The sequence below is a fragment of the Phoxinus phoxinus genome (assembly GCF_949152265.1).
Source record: "Phoxinus phoxinus genome assembly, chromosome: 8".
Classification (NCBI taxonomy): Eukaryota; Metazoa; Chordata; class Actinopteri; order Cypriniformes; family Leuciscidae; genus Phoxinus; species Phoxinus phoxinus.
This window is the reverse complement of record NC_136883.1, coordinates 25,934,528-25,955,053: the sequence shown is the minus strand read 5'-3', so window position 1 is coordinate 25,955,053 and position 20,526 is coordinate 25,934,528. Positions and strand designations below refer to the sequence as shown.

General features: G+C 37.4%; 1 protein-coding gene across 3 annotated transcripts in view; it reads right to left on the bottom strand.

The window, feature by feature from the left end:
• tmtc2b (transmembrane O-mannosyltransferase targeting cadherins 2b) overlaps positions 1-20,526 on the bottom strand; it is a 111,986-nt gene that overhangs the window by 19,844 nt on the left and 71,616 nt on the right. For all 3 annotated transcript variants that reach the window (XR_013798607.1, XM_079621066.1, XM_079621067.1), the window contains 7 exons: positions 19,694-20,519; positions 18,281-18,395; positions 17,331-17,416; positions 15,853-16,037; positions 15,541-15,619; positions 12,161-12,282; positions 1,454-1,535 (listed from right to left, as the gene is read on the bottom strand). Coding sequence is in view for 2 of the 3 variants with exons in the window: in XM_079621066.1 (XP_079477192.1) it covers positions 1,454-1,535; positions 12,161-12,282; positions 15,541-15,619; positions 15,853-16,037; positions 17,331-17,416; positions 18,281-18,395; positions 19,694-20,519 (1,495 nt within the window). In the remaining variant the exon portion in view is untranslated. The remainder of the gene's footprint in view (positions 1-1,453; positions 1,536-12,160; positions 12,283-15,540; positions 15,620-15,852; positions 16,038-17,330; positions 17,417-18,280; positions 18,396-19,693; positions 20,520-20,526) is intronic.

Sequence of the window (20,526 nt, the reverse complement as noted above, 5' to 3'; positions counted from 1 at the left end):
TGAAATTGGGATACAGTAATGGCTGTTTAGTTTATAACATGTGCTGTAAGCCTTAGACCAATCACAAATCATTTTACATGGTGTGGCATGAGAGCGGCGTAGCTTGTCGGACATAGCAACAGTAACTAAAGGGGGCGGGTCTTTGCGAACGGTCACAATTATTTACACAATTTTGCAAAAATCAGGCATAAAGCAGCTTTCTCCCTTTGGTAAATGACAATGTGGTCAATCATGCAAACAGAAAACACAAAGAAGGCGGCACGTTCTTGAGGATGGTGGTTATACACCAGAGAACAATAGACGGAAATAGAAGATCATCCTCATGGCCTTTGGATAGTACGTGTTCTAAAGATGCCTGATCAGACACGTACTAAATAATATTACGCAGATGCCTTGGCAGCGATTGAGTGGAAAACACATTGTTGGGGTTAGCCAGTGATGCTGTGTTTTTCTGGACTAAATCCATACATGGGAGCATCCAGGGACAGGTCAACTATGAAAATCTAGGATTTGAGGGAAAACGATACAAGGAAGACTCATATGCCGAGATAAAACAAAAAGTGCATCCTAAAGATAATTAAACTTTTTTTTTTTTAACATTCAATTTGAAACTACTGTAAATTTAAAACAAATACGGTTGATACAAATACGCTGACATACTGTAAAATATTAATAATGCAGTGCACTTAGAATATTTTTTAAAAATGTTTTAGTTTTACAGTTTGGTTTCTCACAATATCATCAACTAAAATGTTATCTTTCTCAACATTTCCATTTCAAGAACAGAAAAAAGGACTCAAATTAATGAAAATGACAGGACAAGTTGATTAAACACACATTTTCATCAACAACTGTTAATATAAAAACTACGTAAAAATGTACACTAAAAATGAGGATATGATGCACAATAAGAAAGCGGTTGAAACAAAAGAAAAATATTGTACAAGGTAAAAAAAAAAAAAAATCCCTAGGAAGTAAACTGAAAAAAATGGCCGTAGGCTACAATTTGGCTAAGCCGCATTCATGCAGACACACATGAACCCTCGTATGCTTTTTCCTCAGAGAAATAAGGTCTCGTTATCTCTCTTTGCTCGCTGAGGCGTGGGTGGTTTCGTCTCCCTGGAATAACATCTGCATACAAGGTACGCTTCAGATAACACCCAAACAATGACTTCCTGCACAGCACCATCTATCTAGCTGTGAAAGAGCCTACAAACGTAACCTCATTTACAAGACTAAGCTAAAGAGTTAAATGTGAACAATTATGGCCAACAAGGACTGTAGTGAAATCGTAAAAGTATTTCACGAATTTCACTGCATCAGCAAAGCTAGAGCAGATGCAATGTTTGGAATCATATGACCTCATTAATTTTGCATTACTGGATGACTAGCTAATGTCGCTTCCGCCCATGTGGGCACATTTAGGAGAGATTAAAAATAAAGCAATACCAACCATAATGCATATAGCAGTTTCCTTTAGTAGGATCGAGCTCGATCGCCTTGAGAAAGAACTTCTCCGCTTCAGTTTTCTGACCCTGAAATGAAAACAAACACATCATAATCAGGAATTTTTTCAGGGTGAGGTTTTCATGGAATCTTTCACTTTAAACCTGATGATTTTTGACCTGATGTACAGTATAATGTTCACTGGAACAACAGAAAAATGTGTTAAGCAATTCCAGCCTAATGCTGCTATTATTTATACACCCTTTGACAGCATGATTTAAATATTTTAAATGTAAAGATGTAACAGACTTCTTGCAAATACAACACAAAAAAGCTCAAATATTTCATAAAATATAATTTTATTAAGCGAAAAGAAAGTAACTTTAGAATGATGAGATACATAAGTGAATAAACTTCCATTGCAATTTAAACCTTACAATACTTATTCCAGTCTGAGAGGCATTTTCATAGCACACTCCCACGATTCACTTGATTAACAGTGCATGAAGTTACCTTCAGCCCAGCTGCAAATCAGTGAAATATTTTTATTTACACTGTATAATTTAAATCCCCAAAGCAGTGATGTGTAACTTTAAATCAATGCATTGCACTCACAAGTGACTACACTATATACAGCCAGTGCTGTTTAATGTTAGACATGGATGTTTGCGAACTTACACAATGTCGAGAGAGTGAAATAAATAAAGAAAACAGACAGATGGGACACTTGACTTTTATAGTTATGAAACGGGGAAAAAAAGGGTTAGAGCAGCGGTGCAGTAGAATAAAGTACATGTTAATCACATGGTGGCAAAACTGAATTTTAAGAAGCCAGAAATTGTTCTAATATGCTGATTTTCTCAAGATATATTTTTTCTTCTAATTTATTATTTCTGAAAACAGTTGTGCTACTTAATAATTTCCGTCATAGAGTTAAATCCGTTAAAGCCTACAGAAAGCCACATTTTGAACACTTTTTATTGTATCAGTCAAACTTGGCAAATAGGACAATGCAAACAGCTGTATTGCACCATCAGTCCATTTCACGGCGTGGTTTCTCGGCCGTCACAGAGGATGTGTTAAAGCGGACATAAGGCCGCCATATTGATATACTGCCCTAACGAAAGGCAAATGTTTAGCAAATAGATAATTCATTCAATTTTTTTTATTAAAGGAACACGCCGACTTTTTGGGACTTTAGCTTATTTAACGTATCCGCCAGAGTTAGATAAGTCCATACCCTTTTCATCTCCGTGTGCGTGCCGTAACTCTGTCTGACGCACCCACCGCTAGCCTAGCTTAGCACAAAGACTGGAGGTAAATGGCTCCAGCTAGCATACTGCTCCCAAAAGTGACAAAATAACGCCAACATTTTCCTATTTACATGTTGTGATTTGTATAGTCACAGTGTGTACAAATAACAAGGTCACATGAGAGACAGCCATCTTCTAACCGCATACATACTAGGAACTATATTCACAGAAGGCGAAGCACTGCTACTTGGGCGGAGTGATTTGCTCACAACACCTGAGAAGCCCCGTGGTGAGGAGCAGAGAGTTGCGCTAATCACTCCGCCCATTGGCATAGTATATACATATACTTTATATATTTGGGTTATTCATATGAAAAATACGTGTGTCCTTATTTGAATAAGTAAGTACATGCATCAAGATAAGCTTCGTCAAGTTCCTGACAAACACATGTCAGTGTCATTCACCGAGGTCATGTTATCACTCTAAAGCAATATCCTGCTTCACCCCCCCTTCCCTGTGAACACACACCCCTCTCTGCTGGACCCCCGACCCCTTAATCTGAGCATGACATCAGAGAGACAACAGACACACTGCTGTTCCAATGTCTCAGAGGTGTTCTCGAACGGATTCTGAGCCTGATTAGCGACGGAAATGAGAGAATTCAATAACGCAGCTGAAGCACTCATCTCATTCACACACACACACACACACACACACACACACACACACACACACACACCCCCTGGGGAGGGGCTCTTTGACCCGGTGAGTTTGTGAATGGAGGTCAGGGAAGGTCAGCACAGCAGGGGAAAGGACTGAGTTTCATCATGTCTCCTTCTTTCAACCCCTGACCGTGAAGATTTCCCTGTCCCCTCCTGGAAATGATGCCTGGGACCATGTGATGGTGACTGCATGAACAATTCCTCATTGTTAATGTAAATTTTTTTACATAAATGAATGACATTAAGAAGACGAAAAAGTGGCAGTGAACACTATTTTACACTATTGCAAAAAAAAAAAAAAAAAAAATCTATTTCAAATAAATGCTGTTCTTTTGAACATTCCATTCACAAAAAATATTTCACAAAAAGTAGCACCGTTTTCAGCATTGATTAAGAAATGTTTATTGATCCACACAGAATGATTTCTAAAGGATCATGTGACACTGAAGACTGGTGTAATGATGCTGAAAAATCAGCTTTGCATCACAGGAATAAATTACATTTTAAAATATATTCTAGTCAACAAATACTTTAAAATGTTTTTTTCAGACCAAAAACACTGGGATATGAATATGTTGTATTATCCAAACCCAATTTGAAGGGCTGTTATAATTATAGGGCTGCCAATGTAATGCTTTAATTCAGTGTAATTAATTAAAAAAAGCTATAAATGAAAGCAATTAATCATGCCTGCTAATTAATTGCAAGTGTATGTATAGGAAATTTTTCTATCATCAGAGCAGTTCAAGCATGAAATACGTTCATTTCTAATATATGCATTCAATTTGATTAATTTAACAATTAATTTAACACAGAGTTAAACCAATTCTTAATTTTATTCAATTGACAGCCTGAATAATAATACCCTTTGCTTACAAATACTGAATGTATTGCCCTCTCAACCATTCAAGTTTGTTCAAGGTCAGAAAACTGATCAAATCACAGCCCAGGTTCCTCTCATCCCTGAGAAAGTTTTGTTTTCACCCAAAGGATTATGGGTACTCATGTTTTCCTGTTTCTGCATTAAGCAAGCAGAAACCGCAAGGACCTGAAAGCTTTGAGCTGAAAACTTTGTTCAAAATCAATACGGCTCTGAAGTCAAGACAACACCTTTTGAATTTGCTTTCACTCGAGTGAGTTTCATCACGGCAGTGCGGTTCTGTGATGGATTGACTGTCTCTGGTGGACTGACTTTGTTCTGGCCTCTTCAAATGGATTCATACAGGAAGTTTGTGTAGTTTACTTGCTTTCTTTGGTTGTAGTGCGAGTTACAGTAGAGGCCTGCACGGGACAGATTTTTCAGTCCAACTCCCGCAAAAATATGTTACCTTCTCCCGCTCCCATCCGGAAAAATTCATGTTGTGTCCCGCTCCCGTCCCCAAAAGCCCGCAGGTAAAAGTAGTTTTTTTTTCAGTACGTCCATGAAATGTACGTCCAATATTTTTTTAATAACAAATAATATTTCAGGAGCGTTTATACTGGGTGCAGGCCTCTAGTGTGAGTATTGGGAAGTTTGCGGACAGAGTGACTTGGGGTTTACGTCAACTAACAGAGATAGGAGAGAGAGAGAGAGCCCTTTGATCTCACATAATTTATTCTTGGCTGTGTGAAATGATGTAACTGACAGAAATGTTTGGTCAGTCTAAACTGTTTATGAAAAAACTTCAGCCAAAAGTGTTTCAAATTTAACCCATATTTGAAAAGTCAGTTATGGTACCAGCAAAAATAAACAAATATATAAATATTGAAAAATGAGATTAATATATATATATTATATATATAAACAGATCTGCGATTATTTGCAAATCCCGCCCCTTCTCTTTGCAGTACCCTTCTGCCAAGGCAAAAAGCCCCAAAAACACATAAAAAAACAACAAAAAAGAAAGATTCAGTATAACCACAACGGCACAAAATGGCAGCACATTAATTTTAACATTAAAAATACATTAAAAATACATAAATCTGTCATGCAAGTGCTTTAAGTCAGTAACATTAAATTGACATCAATAAAATCTTAAATGTTCCAATATAAACTGCATATTAGATTGAAGTAAAATAAAATACTTCATGAAATGTAAAACGACATTAAGACAATAAGTAAGGCATAATGTATAGCAAGGCGGTTGTTATAGTGACGGGCTGATTATAATTGTATTCGCTATAACAACCGCCTCGCTATACATTATCCCGCTTACATGGCTACCTATACCAAATAAATTAATAATTTGACACAAAATATTGATTTAAAAAGAGTTTATAGACCTTATATTCATTCATAAATACGCAAGATCGCTGTGAAAATACAGACTGGAAGTCAAAAGACAACAAGCGCAGTGCTGAAAAGGGGCGGGGCTACATAAGGTCTATTGATTTAAAAACGATTGTATTGCTTCTGTTAAAGAACACTGTGTCCATGGCAACGCTCTGTTTTTCATGGCAACCGTGTGTTACATAATAGCAGCGGTCTGTTATCAAGAAATAACAGACCGCATTCTACATTAGAATTAAACCAAGCCATGTAATACATAACAATTAGGCAGTGGGCCAAGTCTGTTTTTCTCCTTTAGTTTTCGATTTGATAGATCTCCTCCAGGGAACTGGTTAATTTTTTATAACTGGCTTTATAAATTGTTGTTGAGCACATTACTGCTTGTTTCCAACGTCAATTGTTGCACATTAAAAATATAACGTAGATATAATCTCGCTAGCTAACCACAAAATGTTAGCCGGAGTAAGAACCAATCAAAGCTCGTGTTGTTACCTTGTCAACTTGAGTTGACCAATCACGTCATTATTTGAACCGGTGCCCGAAGACCCGGATGTGAACTGAACTCGCGGGCGCGGCGGCCGGTCAGTGGCGAGTCCTCCGTTTTTTGGCTACAGTATGGCTGCACCACACATCGTGGAAACGGTAGGTAACTGATTAGCACTAGCATTATCCGAAACATTGTAAAAAGTCTGAATGCATTGGTCTTGGCATATGTTCGCCGAATGCTACACACGTGGGTAATGCTAAGCTATTTGTCGTTTTAAATGTAGTATACGGCAAGTTGGCTAGTGTTAGCACCTGAAGTAACTTTGTATGGTAGGATCAGCTTTTTTTTCTGTGGATACCGCAAGCTAATTATTTATTTAACTGTGTGTTGTAAAGAGTTTATCAAGGGCTTATTTGCATTTGTCTTAAAATGTTTAAGACATTTTAGCCCTGTAACTAGCTAACAGTTATATGAATTTATCTTATTTGAAGTGAAGCTTATGTACTGCGAGAGTATTTCCCAAACATCTCCAGGAGTAAGTTACACGATACACGTTGTCCTGCCTGTTTTAGACAACTCCCTGCTCCAACACAGATGATTTAAACAGCTTCCATAGTTCATAATGAGTTGACAGTTTGAATCAGCTATGTTGGGGCAGGGAGATGTCTAAAACACACACGGTTATATAGTTAGCTTACGTTATCTCCTGATTCCTGTCTAATCGCACATTGTATTTTGTATATTTTGCATGCGTTTCCTCTCCTGATGGTGAAGCCGACATCTGTAGGGCAGAAGGCAGACGCTCTTGGAACACCTCACTTGGGTGAAGTAGGCAACGTATTAACGGTATCTCCATGAGTCCACGTTGGATTTATTTTGTATAGTTGGCTAATGTTATAGTAAGGCAAACATTAGATAAGGGGTTTTCAAAGTCTGAGACTGCGTGCCTTCAAACAAAGTGTGGGAAATGACGTGCCCCCCACCACATTTTTAGTTTACTTGGTAAGTTTCGCTCAATTCCTGGATGCCTTTGGGATCATAATTATATTTTTTTTTATCCCATAGGCACTCAACATTTGAGCCAAAATAGCCTAATATTGCTGAACATAACTTCTTACTGCACCAAACAGTTATAAACAAAGGTCTGTCCTAAGGCATTTATTAGTTTCAGCCTGATGAGGGGAAAACAGTTCCCAAAAACTACTGTATCTGAACTCTCACACATGTGGGCTATTCTGTGTGATCTCCTTTTGATAACTAATGCAAGTAATGTAATAGTTTCACTTCCATTGATCCTCCCCTGAAACTGTTTGGAGGCCCGCCACACACTTTGAAAACCCCTGAGTTAGATTATCAACGGCTAACTAGGGCTATTTAGTGAATTTAAAACACCAGACAAAAACGAACTTGAACCAGATTAACTTTTATTAGTGTCATGTTATTTAAAGATGTACTCAGGCCATGGCTGCACGCTCACAATGTTGTGTGTTTCATCCTTAGACAGCGTTGGTGCAGTTCCTACATATGGCGCTTTTCCACTGCATGGTACGGTACGGCACGGCACGCTTTGGTGCTTTTCCACTGCATGGTACGGTACGGCACAGCACGCTTTGGCGCTTTTCCACTGCATGGTACGGCTCGGTTCGGTACGGCTCACTTATGGCGCATTTCCACTGCATGGTACGGTACGGTACGGCTCGCTTCGGCTCGCTTTAAATGGTACCACCTCTGTTGAGGTTCCAAGCGTACCGTACCGATACTAAATGTGACGTGAAAACACTGCAGATCACTGATTGGTCAGACAGAATCGTCACATCAGCGTCATTGTATTTGCGACACGAGACACTAAACCCGCTAGATGTAAATAGCCAGCACCTGTTTTTAGAGTATTTACTTGACAAAAGAGGTAAAAAAAAAAATCAAACAAGAAATGGCTGAATCGTGGTCAGTGGACGAGGTGCAGACGTTCCTCTCGTTGGTTGCCGAGGAGTGGATCCAGCGAGAGCTGGATGGGGCAACACGGAATGAAAAAGTGTTCCAAGAAGTAGCACAGCTCTTAGCCGCACACGGCTACCACCGGACCTACAAACTTAAAAATTAAAAAAAAACTAAAAAGTGACTACCGAGCCAGTAGAGGCGGCAACTATTAACGATCAGTCCCACCCACTTTGAAGCGGTACTAACTGCAGTGGAAAAGCAACCGAGCTAAAGCGAACCGAACCGTGCCGTACCGAGTCGAGTCGTACCACGCAGTGGAAAAGTGAAGCGAGCCGAACCGTTCCGAGCTGAACCGAGCCGTACCATGCAGTGGAAAAGCACCAATAGACACATGTCTGTGCATGATAGCTGGTGCTTTCTACATGTGCAGTTCCCCCCCACACATTGTAATGCTTTGCACTGGCAATGCACAAGCTCCAAGACACTTTTTGGTGCTGGTGGAAATGTCATCCAATGAACTGCATAGAATTCCCCCTCGATCCTCCATCCATGCTGCATTGGGGGAGGTATGTCTGGCAGGCTTTGCAAACTTCTCCTGTAGAACAGAGGAATAGAAAATATTTTGGTATATATTCCAGTATGAATAGGATGAATTGTCAGGTAGACAAATATGACAAAGAATGTGTTTATCAAAGGTGGTTACTTTTAATCTAGTAATCTCACTGTTTAGATTTGTAAGAATACCATGTAATGTCTTTGTTTCAAATAAAACATTCCTTTAAAAAAATTACTTTTGTGTTCAATTCATTGTCAACCTTACACTATTCATTGTAATCTTATATTGAATATGCTTTTTGCCCTTGTTAAATCTCCAGCTTTTCAATAAAATTTTTAAGATAAAGTGTTCAAAAATATACATGAATAAAAAATCACTTTGTGTAGTTAAGATTCACTGGTAGTGTGAGGTTTATTTAACATACTTTCTTAAACTATCTACAATACACACATACATAGCCAAAGTTACACGATCAATACACAATTATTTTAATAGAAAATTTGCAGAATTTATGGATTTGATACATACCTTCAGTATCTTTGGCTGCCATTTCTCTCCTCCTAAATGCTCTTGCAATGTGATCTTTATTGGTGAAGAGCGTGTAGCATTCCCTATGAAAGCCCTCCAGGTTTCTGTTAAATTGAATGTTGCAATGGCTTTTTCAGCTATTAAACTCTCAGCAGTGTTGAGGTTAACCCATTTCTGGGCACACTGAACAAATGATGCCCAACTTGTTTGAGAAAATAAGGTTATTGGGCTTTTTGCCCTAGAAGCAACATGTATACAGCACTTCATATTGTCGCACACCGGCTGTCAATCGCGTCCCGCTTTGTTGTTATGCGGTCTATGTAAATTTCTATGTATGTCACGGGTGATCAATAACCGTAGAGGTCTTCTGACGGTAAGTGCACAATGTATAGTATAGCTCGTGTAGACAAAAAGTATATAAAGACTATTTAAATCGCAGGATTTCGTTATAAAGAGAGCAAAGTTACTGTATCAAATATGTTGGTTGTCAGGGAGACGTGACAGGTTGTCAAGGAGACGGGTGATTTGTTTACGTTTTCTGGCGCTACGATTTAGTAGTTCTACAAATTTGCCCGTTTAAAAATGTAAGAGTTTAAATCGATATCTTCATAAAATGTGCACATATCAACGTTGGAAACAATGATTACACTACTTATAAGAATTTTTACATGCCATCTGTAAACAAATCACTTAGTTCCTTGGCAGGGATCTGTGAAATTCACAATTTCGGGGTCCGGCCCACGGCCTAAATAACAATAAATGGGACGTGAATTACCAATATCTTACAATAGCTTACAATAGCAAATAAAACGCACACAGTACTGTGCAAAAAGAGGACATCTCTCAGACACTTTTAGATGCTGTCCTTCATCCATCCTCAAGGTCTTGATCAATGTCCTTGCCACCATCACTTGCCAGGATGTTTTCATAGAACTCTTGCACAGCTTTTGGTGCTCCAAAAAAAAAGCCGGCTCCTCAGCGCACCAAAAATCATGATTCGATTCGCGCCTTCATGGTTCTCGTAACGTAGCGGTTTTTGCTGCCAAAGGAAAGCGGTGTCTAGAGGCTTTTTGCCAACAAACTGATATTTCTGAATGGACTGAGGGCTGGGATTTAAAGGATTTGAAGCAAACATATTGTTGAACGTTGAACGTGTATGTCTAGAAAACGCTCAATGTCATTTTCTCATTTTTGACGGAGGTGGCGTTTAGCGGCTTTTGCATCTGAACTCTTAATATATATAAATTCCTCAGTAAATCTATTTATAAATAAAAAAATACTACTATAATAATAGGACTACTTGAATATATATGAATACTTTCATTCAGCAAGGATGTATTTATAAGAACAAATTCTGATCCTGCTACTGTTTTTAATAAAGTATATAGACATTTTGGCTACAGCTTCTGCCTTTTTGCCCCATTTTAATGAAAGAGGACAGGAAAAATGTAGAGAGGGATCCCTTATGGACACAACACAACACACACCTGATATGAACCAACATTTCCAAAATGAGCACCACAGCTTAACATGCCTGGAACATGTTCAACTGCTATTTCACAATGCGATTCCAAAAAATAACTTTTATCTTTAGAATAGCATGCACAGATGAATCATTCACAATGAGAACAGGAACCCGTGTTAAGAAAGTATGTTGACTTTACACGATACCGCTAAGTAGTGGAGATTCCATCACATTTCTTATTTGATTTTCTAGCCATAGCAGCTTAACAGTGAAGCTCCATTTCTGCTAGAACCCGTCAGAACAATCCCTCTTTCAAAAGCACACTGCTTTCCTTGTACTGTCTGCTGAGCTTTCAAAGATGCTAAATTAAGACAGCCTGTATTTTCTTTACATAATCAGCTGGTGGTGGCCTCATGGAAGAAAAAGGCCCGAAGAGGACCATATGGCCAGAGTGGAAATGAAAGGAGACAGACACAGGTAAACTCTCAGAGCAATCGCCTCCCCTCAACCTTTTTTTTAACACATCTTCTCTCATATCTGTCCACATGGATTTCTCGTGAGTGAATTCAGAACCAGGGCATACAGTATGTGCGAGTAATCCGGTCTTCTGTTTTTTTTTAGCTAGATCAGTTTTTCAGTTCTAAATTTTAAGATTAGAGAGAAAGAAAGAATGCCTTTGGTTTTAAGGCATGACTTCTCGGTTTAGATTTATAGATTAAAAAGTTTTCTTTATGTAATGGTGTCTTCATGCAGAAAGCTTGTGCTCAAGCTACATTATGCCTAAAGGGTATTTAATGTTCAATTTTGACTTCCAGATAAGGACGTTTACGGAGTTACTATTAGCTAATTTATCTGATGTCTCAGTGTTTTTTGGGTCCAATGTTGTTTGGGAACCTTTTGACTTTTATTATGGTCAAAAACAGCCCTCTCTCTATATCAGTAAACACTGTTTCTGAACTCCCTGAAACGTCTCGATTTTAGATTTTTTCCAGGAACGTACTCATCACAATATTCCTCATTTAAATAATTCCAACGCAAGGCATATGCAAAAAAAAAAAAAAAAAAAAAAGAACAAAAAAGAAAAAGGGGTAAGGCCTGGTTGAGTTGCTTTAGTAGTGTGTTGTTGACATGTCCAAGTGTACGCTGAAACTTGCAGTTATAGTAAGGGATGTGACATTTGCGAAACACGCTTGAAGTGGTTGACCAATCACAACACACTGGTCCAGCCGACCAATCAGAGCACATAGTGCTTTTCAGAAGGAGGGGCTTCATGGAGAAAGGTACTAAACAGAGCGTTACTGACAGAGTGGGAAGAGAGGAGCTGCAACAATGTAAAATGTGAAAAACAATGTGTTTCTTGACCATTCGAGCATGAAAACCTATTCTTATACACCCCAAAAACTAAATTAAAGACATTGTAAAAGGGCATAATATGGCCTCTTTAACAACTAGGTAACAACCCATTATTCGGTTAGTGTTCATTAGAGTGAGTTTACCGTCATAGCCAGGAGCTTGCCGTAAGTGAGGTGCGCAGGTATATGGTCCGGCTTGGATCGGAGAGATTCCTTATACCAGTGTTCTGCCTCTGTCAGTTTGTTCAGCCTCATGTAGGCCTCTCCTGTGAGGGGAGGAGACAGGGGTCAGGTCAACATGTCAAAAGTTAAGGAAGCACACTTGTTTAGTGACCATCAGTCATTCGATTATTTATATTAGACAATTTTTGTATGGGATATTTAAAAAAAATAAAAAGGCATGAGGCCTCAAAAATAATCCTGCCGATGGCCTTTTGGATTTTTTAAAAATGTTTTTGAAAGAAGTCTCTTATCCTCACCCAAGCTGCATTTATTTGCTCAAAAAATACAAAAAAACTGTAATATTGCAAAAATATGAATTATATATATATTTTTTTATATATATAATTTTATGCATTCCTGTGATGGCAAAGCTGAATTTTCAGCATCATTACTCCACTCTTCAGTGTCACATGATCCTTCAGAAATCATTCTAATCTCAGGATCTAATACGATGCAAGATGAATAGAAAGTTCAAAAGAAAAGTATTTATTTGAAATGGAAATCTTTTTAATAAAATACAAATTTACTCGCACTTGGTTCAGTATTAATTTTGGATTGAGCATAAAATGTTACATTAAAAATTGTACGTATTTACAAAAAATGTAAATACTTAAATTAATTAGTTAATTCTTTAAAAAAACTTAAAAAAACAGTATATATAAGAAACAAACAAACAAACAAAAAATGATGTATACTACTCTAAAAATACAGCGCCCCTCTCTGGCCATCAGCTCAGCAATTGTCCTAGCGCCAACCCTACTCTTATAAATCCAGATGTAAAAGCAGACTCTTTAAGACACGAGTATAAACACACACTCCTATCCTTTAAACATCATCTAATACCTCAGCCAGCTTCATGCTCCCACCCATCTGCAATAACACACACGCTCCTCTCTGACAGATTATTACAGAAGAGCGAATCACAGCTACTTCACTGAGATAACACAGCCTAAACATTGTTAATGTAATGTAATTAGAGCAAAAATAACATAAGCAGAGGGTACGTGACTACACTGGGGTTTCACATGACCCGCCAATCTGAATACAAGTCCGTCTGTGTTGTGTTGGTGTCAAATATAGGACATGTGGGTCATTAAAACAGCCTCAAGTCAAATAACTCTGGAATTTTCTGTATTATTATATATAAAAAACAGCAATCATCATCTAATCACAGTTCAAGAGAAGCATATCTTGCAAAAAGAAAAGAGAGAGGGGATCTTGTTTAATAGTTATTATAGTGCTCCATTAAAGTCTTAAAAATTGAGGAGTGCATTTTTGATATTTTAATTAAAAATTCTTAACTGACTTATGCTAAGGATTCTTTTTGTATTGATATAAAACATGACTTTGTTGTTATTCAATCACAATTGATTACGGTGTATATAACCAATCTATTGCACTGAAGCCTATTCCAGTTCTTACGTTACGAATGTGATTTATTCTGTTTTTGAGCAATTTACGACTTCAACTTCAGTAGAGACTGTTGACTAAAACAATTGTATTTTTGTATGTAATTGAAAAAATAAAAAATAAAATTCCAGTATTTAGCATATTCCGTGTCATTAATAATGATGTCAGGTAGCACAATTGATGTGAATAGCTATTGTTTGGAATGCATTTATATACTTGATTATTTTTCGGTCTTTAAATGTAAAATCGAATGCTAAAGAACTTATTCCCTAGAATGCAATTACAAGTTGATATGAATAAAATACACAACCACAAAATAATGTGTAGACACTCTAAGGGTTACTTTGCTAAAAAATCACAATCAATTTGATTGTAACGTACCACCTAACAAAAAAAAAGTCAAAAAATGAATTTAAACACTTTGAAATGTTTCCATTTCCAACATCCATTTTGAAAAGATTGAAAAAAAAAAAAACTTTTTTGAAGCTTTATTTGTCATTGACCCAAATGTACAAAACGTACACATGTTGGTCTATTTAGCAATTTAAAAAGGTTGATTAACATTTCGACACAATCTGATTTCCTCAGTAAAGTTGTATTTGGCTTGGTCAGAGAAGAGAACTGTCAATTTTGGCCGTTAAAATGAGATAAATACAGTTGAAACAGCAAAAACAAATACAAGAAAAGAAAAAGACAAGTGACCACAAATTAGCTTGGGAAGAAACAAACAGGGAAAGGAGAAAAAAAATACAGTTATGATGAGATAATTGTGAGAAAATGGATGGGAGGGAAAGCTGTGGGTTGCTAAATGTGTTGCATAAGATATTAAAATCCAACAGTTTGCTCCCATGCTTTAAATAAAATGGGATAATGATTCTCACGCTCTCTCGAAGCGTCTAACTTTTCTTGTGTGTGAAGCTGTTGACTCAAGCTGACAAAATCAATTCTATAGATCAAAGAAAGCTTTGGAAATGGGTTCATGAGAAAAAGCACCAATACAGTTACAGACCCAGACTTGTGAGACAAGATAGAAAAACAACCATATGGAGTTACACTTACAGTATGTAATGGATAATGTACAGTCAGTCAGTCTTTATAACAAAATAACCTGACACTGATGGTTTGTATCACCCTGGAGGGGTTTATTTTGCAACAATGACCTGCTGACTGTACATTATCCCAGTTATTATACAAATGCTTACCAAATAAATACTGTGTATGGATATGAAATATTGATTTGAGTTGAGATTTATTTAAATTATCTTGTGGACAGCTTACCTAGCTTATCTTGTGTATTTTATTTATTTGTAGCTAGCTTAAAGCCTTACATCGCAAAAAGAAAAATCATCTTAGAAACAGGGGAAGACACTGCAACAATATTACATAAACTTTATTTTTATTTTATTGTTAAATTTTTTTTTGAAAGAAATTAAGTTTTATTAGTAAGTAAAAATGTATTAAATTAAGCAAAAGTGACAGTAAAGACAACTATAATGTTACAAAAGATTTCTATTTCAAATAAAATGCTGTTTTTATTAATCAAAGAATCTTGAAAAAAAAGCATAATGGTTGCGACAGAAAAAAACTAAAAACAGCTTTGCCATCACAGGAATAAAATACATTTATTTAAAATCTTAATACTATTTTTATTATGAAAGACTACTTTGGAAATTAGTTTTTTAAAATCTTACCGACTAGTTGGATATAAAAGTTCCATTGAATGTTTTATGCTCATTGTTAACAACACTATCCTCCAAGACACAAATACCACAGGTACGCTGCGATAGACAACAATCACATATACAGCTTGTGTATATATAAACTGCAGTCATTATAAAAATATATATGACTCGGAATCAAGTATTCTAGTGAGTTGAAAGAGACAAACTTACCCATCATATTATAAAGGCTCTGTGGGGCAAACTGCCTTGGCATCTTCTGAATTGCTTCTTTATATACCGATATGGCCTCCTAAAAAGGATTACACCATTAATTCAATAAAAAGCCACAACTCTAAGCATAAAGAAGCACTCAGACTAAAAGCCAATTCCTGTGAAACCTTTTTTTAAAAGGTTTATAAATTACAATTGTGGTACAAAAATGGGTTGAGACTTACTGTACACTTTCATGTCATTTCATTACATCAGATTTGGTGTAAACAGACTTTAAAACTAAAGGGTTTAACTGTGCAAAGATCAGCTCACCTCCTGGTGACCCTGTTCATGAAGAAGCTTTCCCAGGTTATACAGGCAGCTGGTGACTGAGCTCTTGTGTGCATGAGGATCCTTCAGGTTTTCATCTGGGATCTCGGCACAAGTGACAAAGGTGCGCTTGGCCTCCTCTAGACGGCCCTGGTTCATCAGGACAATTCCTGTGTTCAAGTAGGCGGCTGAATGGGAAAGAAAAAAAACGGGTGAATATCCATGCAAAAGGTAATGAGGCTTATTGAGGCTCAAAGAAAGACCTCCAACTGGGGCTAGTGGAATGAACTAGTTGATTTATGCAGATCAGCGGCCTGCAGTCTAGTCGATAAGGTGCCAATACATATTCACTATCCTTCTGGCAAGAATCGACTCTAAATCAGCAGGGGAATATCCACTCCAGCTGCAAGCTTGATTCTGATTAACTTAATAGACCATAATATACACAAAGAACCACAGATAGAAATGAGTTTACATCACAGGATGGGGCAATCCATCACGACTCATGCAGCAAGGAATCAAGAAAAGTAGACATCCATCAGTCTCCTGAAGGCTGCTCTGATCTCACACTATTACAGACGTCTCACAAACCAGCCTAATTACACACTGGCTGACCAGTTAGTGATGGACTAGATAAAAAAAAAAAAAAAAAAAAACAAGGCCAAAATCCTTTCATACTATGTGCAAATACTGGTGCATTTGCATTTATTCTGAAATCAGGAAGTCATCCTTAAATGTTGCTCAAAATGTCTTATCCTTTTGTGAAGCAAAACTTTAACTTAAGGGATAGTTCACCCAAAAATGAAAATGATTATTCATTACTCGCCCTTATATTGTTTCAAACCTGTATGACTTCCTTTCATCTAACACAAAATCAAATATTTTTAAGAATGTTGGTAACCTAAAAGAGGACGGTAGTCATTGATTTCCATAGTATTTTGTCCCTACTATGGAAGTCAATGGCTACGGACAACTGTCTGGTTAAACAACATTCTTCAAAATAAGGGTGAGTGACAGATTTTTCATTTTTGGGTGAACTAACACTTTAAAAAATGCCCCATGCCCCACTGCACATGTCATGATCATTTTCTCCCTGGGCAAATCTGATAATTTAAGCAGAGCAGCAACAATTTCCTCCCATGACACTAAAGGCAACATGGGAAATGATATGAGAAACCTTAAAAAAGACAAAAAATAGCACACGCATTTCATCTGGATACAGGACAAGCAAATGCATCAATATTTGCCAGATAGTATGAAAGGATTTGTGGAATTGATTTTTTCCCCCCGTTGAAATCAAATCAAACGTTTGTCATTCCTTGACAAGAGTGGAAACAGAGCAACTGTTAAAGGCCTGTGAATAATGCTGGACTTTATCTGACACGCACGCACGCACGCACACCTTGCAATTTGTAGTTGCCTGGACACAGTAAAGACTGAGAAGGCTTGAAATTGTTCATAAAAAGAGGAGCTGTACTTACAAGCCAGTGTTGGCCTGCTCCCAATTGCCAGCTTATAGTAGTGGAGGGCCTCTGAGAATCTATTGTTTTCCTGGAGCAACAGACCCCTGCAATCCAAGGGAAGAAGAAAAAAACAAGAACAGTTTCAAAGTATGGTGTTGTTATGACCCAATAGTGCAACGCAATTAATGAATATTGACAAAAAAGGAAACAGGTTATAAATAAACCATTATAGTCACTTCATTTATATCCAAATTTGTTCAATGATATTTGAGGTACATAACTATGAAATCGACTTCCAGAGACCAAAAACTAACATAAAGCCCTTGATTTTGAATTAATATTTCAGAAGGCTGGAGGAAAATTAAAATAATGTTTCCCAAATGCACTGTGATGGGTTCAATTATTCTGGAAAAATAAACAAATAAAAACACACACACATATATACATATATAACTAGAAATCAGAATATAATCGTTTTAAAGGATTATATTCTAAATTATTTATATTTACTTTTCTTATGATAATAGAATGCTGTTTATTATAAAAACATTTGCAGGAGAACGTTCCATGCAGTGGGACGGAGTGTGCAAAATCTGTCACACAAATCTCAGGCAAGTGGGAATGTATGTGCTTGTTGAAAAATTGAGATGCATCGAGAATCGTTTAGTAATCACATCACGACTCTCTGAATTAAAGCCAAATCGAATTGTGAGGTGCCAAAGGATTCCCAATCCCACTGCTTTATATGGATAACTGAATAGCCCAAACGTGTGCGGTTTATGAATTATGTATTAAGTGCCTTCATGCCCTGACTGTGGGGGTTAATGTGTCTAGGGGGGTCCCTGTCACCGTCCTCTGGAAGGCTGATGAATCTGCGGCCAGTCATCGTCTGGCCTCTCAGAGATTTCCTGAGATTTAATAGGACGGATCGATAGAGTCTGCCGCGAGGAGGAAGTTCGCTCACTCACAGGTTATACAACATGTCAGCCATGTTCCTCCGGTAGTACAGAGCGTTCCTGTAGGCTTGCTCGGCCTCCGCCACCTTTCCCTGGTTCTTGAGGACGTTTCCCAAGTTACCCCAGGCTGAGGAAGGAGAATAAAACATATTTCAATTAATAGAACAAAAGAAATAAGTTGATGGACCAACAACCTACAAAATACTAAAAAACTAAAAAAAAAAATCCCTCAGAAAAAAGGAGATGCAAGTATGCACTACGGAAAAAAAAACTTAAACTTAAAATAATTTAATCATGATAATAATAATAAAAACAACTTTTCATGACATTTTATCATGGTTGTATAAAACACGTATTTAGAAACTAAAACATAATATGCATGTTTTTCTGGTAATCCAAATATGTAAATTGAATGTAATTTATTTGTTACATTGTTGGTTCAATCTTTGAAGTGGTCTCCAGACTGTTGCATTTTGGTTGCGGTTAGGCTACAGTGCAACATTGTGAAACTTTATGAAAATGTTTTGTGCTTGTGGATACAGAAATTGAAATTCACAAAGGTTAATACTTACGAGAGGCACAAGCAAGGGGGAAAAAAGTAAATTACATTAAAATAATGCAATCTTAGACGCTACCCATGCATAGTATCTGTGCCATGAAAAGGGGTGAGAGTGCCATAGCCTGTAAAATTGGATCACGGGGAGGTAATTACAAAGTCAGATTGATGCAGTCTGGCTTGATAAATGATTTAAATGAAATTGTGATAATCAATTTGAGAGATTTCGCAAATGAAGATAACGGGCTGTCATTAATAGATTGAATTTAATAAGAGAGGATGATAATTTAACAGTTCAGTGGTTCTCTTCCACACAAAAAAATGAATTTGATGCATAAATCAATATGAGTGATAAACTGAAGGAACTTTTAAATTAATCTAATGCACTAGATATATTGCTTATAATAAAATAAGTAATATTCACAGTGTTAATGGAAAATAGCACTCTTTTTTAAGCATTTTTACACTTTGTAAATGTCAATATCACTTAGTTAAAAAATATAAATTAATATTTTATATTTAAATTAAAATATTTGAGAAATACACCACTAAACTCTAAAAGAAGTACAGAAGTGAAGATATGCTTAGGAAACCTCAAACCTCAAAACTTTTCATGATAAGCAACTATAGACATAATAAAAACAAAAATTTGAAATGAAACTGGAAAATATAAAAATACTAGTTCAAAATATTAATAAAAACTATTATACAATCTCAATGATACTAAAATAACACTGGAATAGAGAACAATCTTGAAAGCTTCTAATGGTGATTATAATACCTTTGAATAATTATATAATAATAGGGAACAAAAAATACTTAGAAAATAGGTTGAATCTCTTGAATTACTTGGACTATATTAAAATTACCTTTAGCAGGGTTCACAGATATTCCTGACTTGTATAGCATCTCCTCGTTCTGCCAGTCACGGTTCCTCAACACTGTCTTAATCCCAAAGAGAAGGACCAGGGCGGCAGAGCAGCCTAGAACCAAAGTTCTGGAGGACTTCCTCCTCAATCTAATGTATAAAGCTCTCATCCCCACTGCTACCAACAGGCAGAAGCCCATACTAGGGATGTACAGTACTCGCTCCGCCACCACAAAGCCCACATAGAAGAACAGGTTGATGGCAGGCAGGAAGGGAACGGCCAGTAGACCCAATGAGAAGACCACCAAACTCTCTGTGGTGGGTAAAGATGACGAATAGTGTTTTGCAGTACCGTTTGTTCCATTCACGTGCACTGAGTTGGAGTAACAACTCGAGAGTTCATAATCAGAGCTACAACTGTGTCCGTTCGTGGACTTCCCGTTTGCTACATGATTGGCTTTCCCGTTGGTCTCCTTACTTTTGGTTGGGTATTGGCGAAGGCCAAACCACGCCAGCGTCAGAAGCGAGGCGTAGAAGGCAACGGTGTGGAGGTTTCTCCAATCTGCAATGCTCCTCAGAAGAGGCAGGGCGTCCATTGACCAATCAAAACTCAGCATGTCAGGGCAGAGGAGGAGCCAAACGTTCACGGCGGGGAGGAAAAAAAACGTCAGCGTTCTGGTCAGGAAACAGGGACAATCTGCTGCAGGGTTGTCCGAGTTGGAGAAGTTTGGAGGTTTGTTGCCCATCCAGTAAAGACGGCAAGCCAGAAGGATGATACCCCAGAAGCCCAGAAGAAACACGCTCAACAGCAGGTGCAGGTTCTTCTTCTGAGAA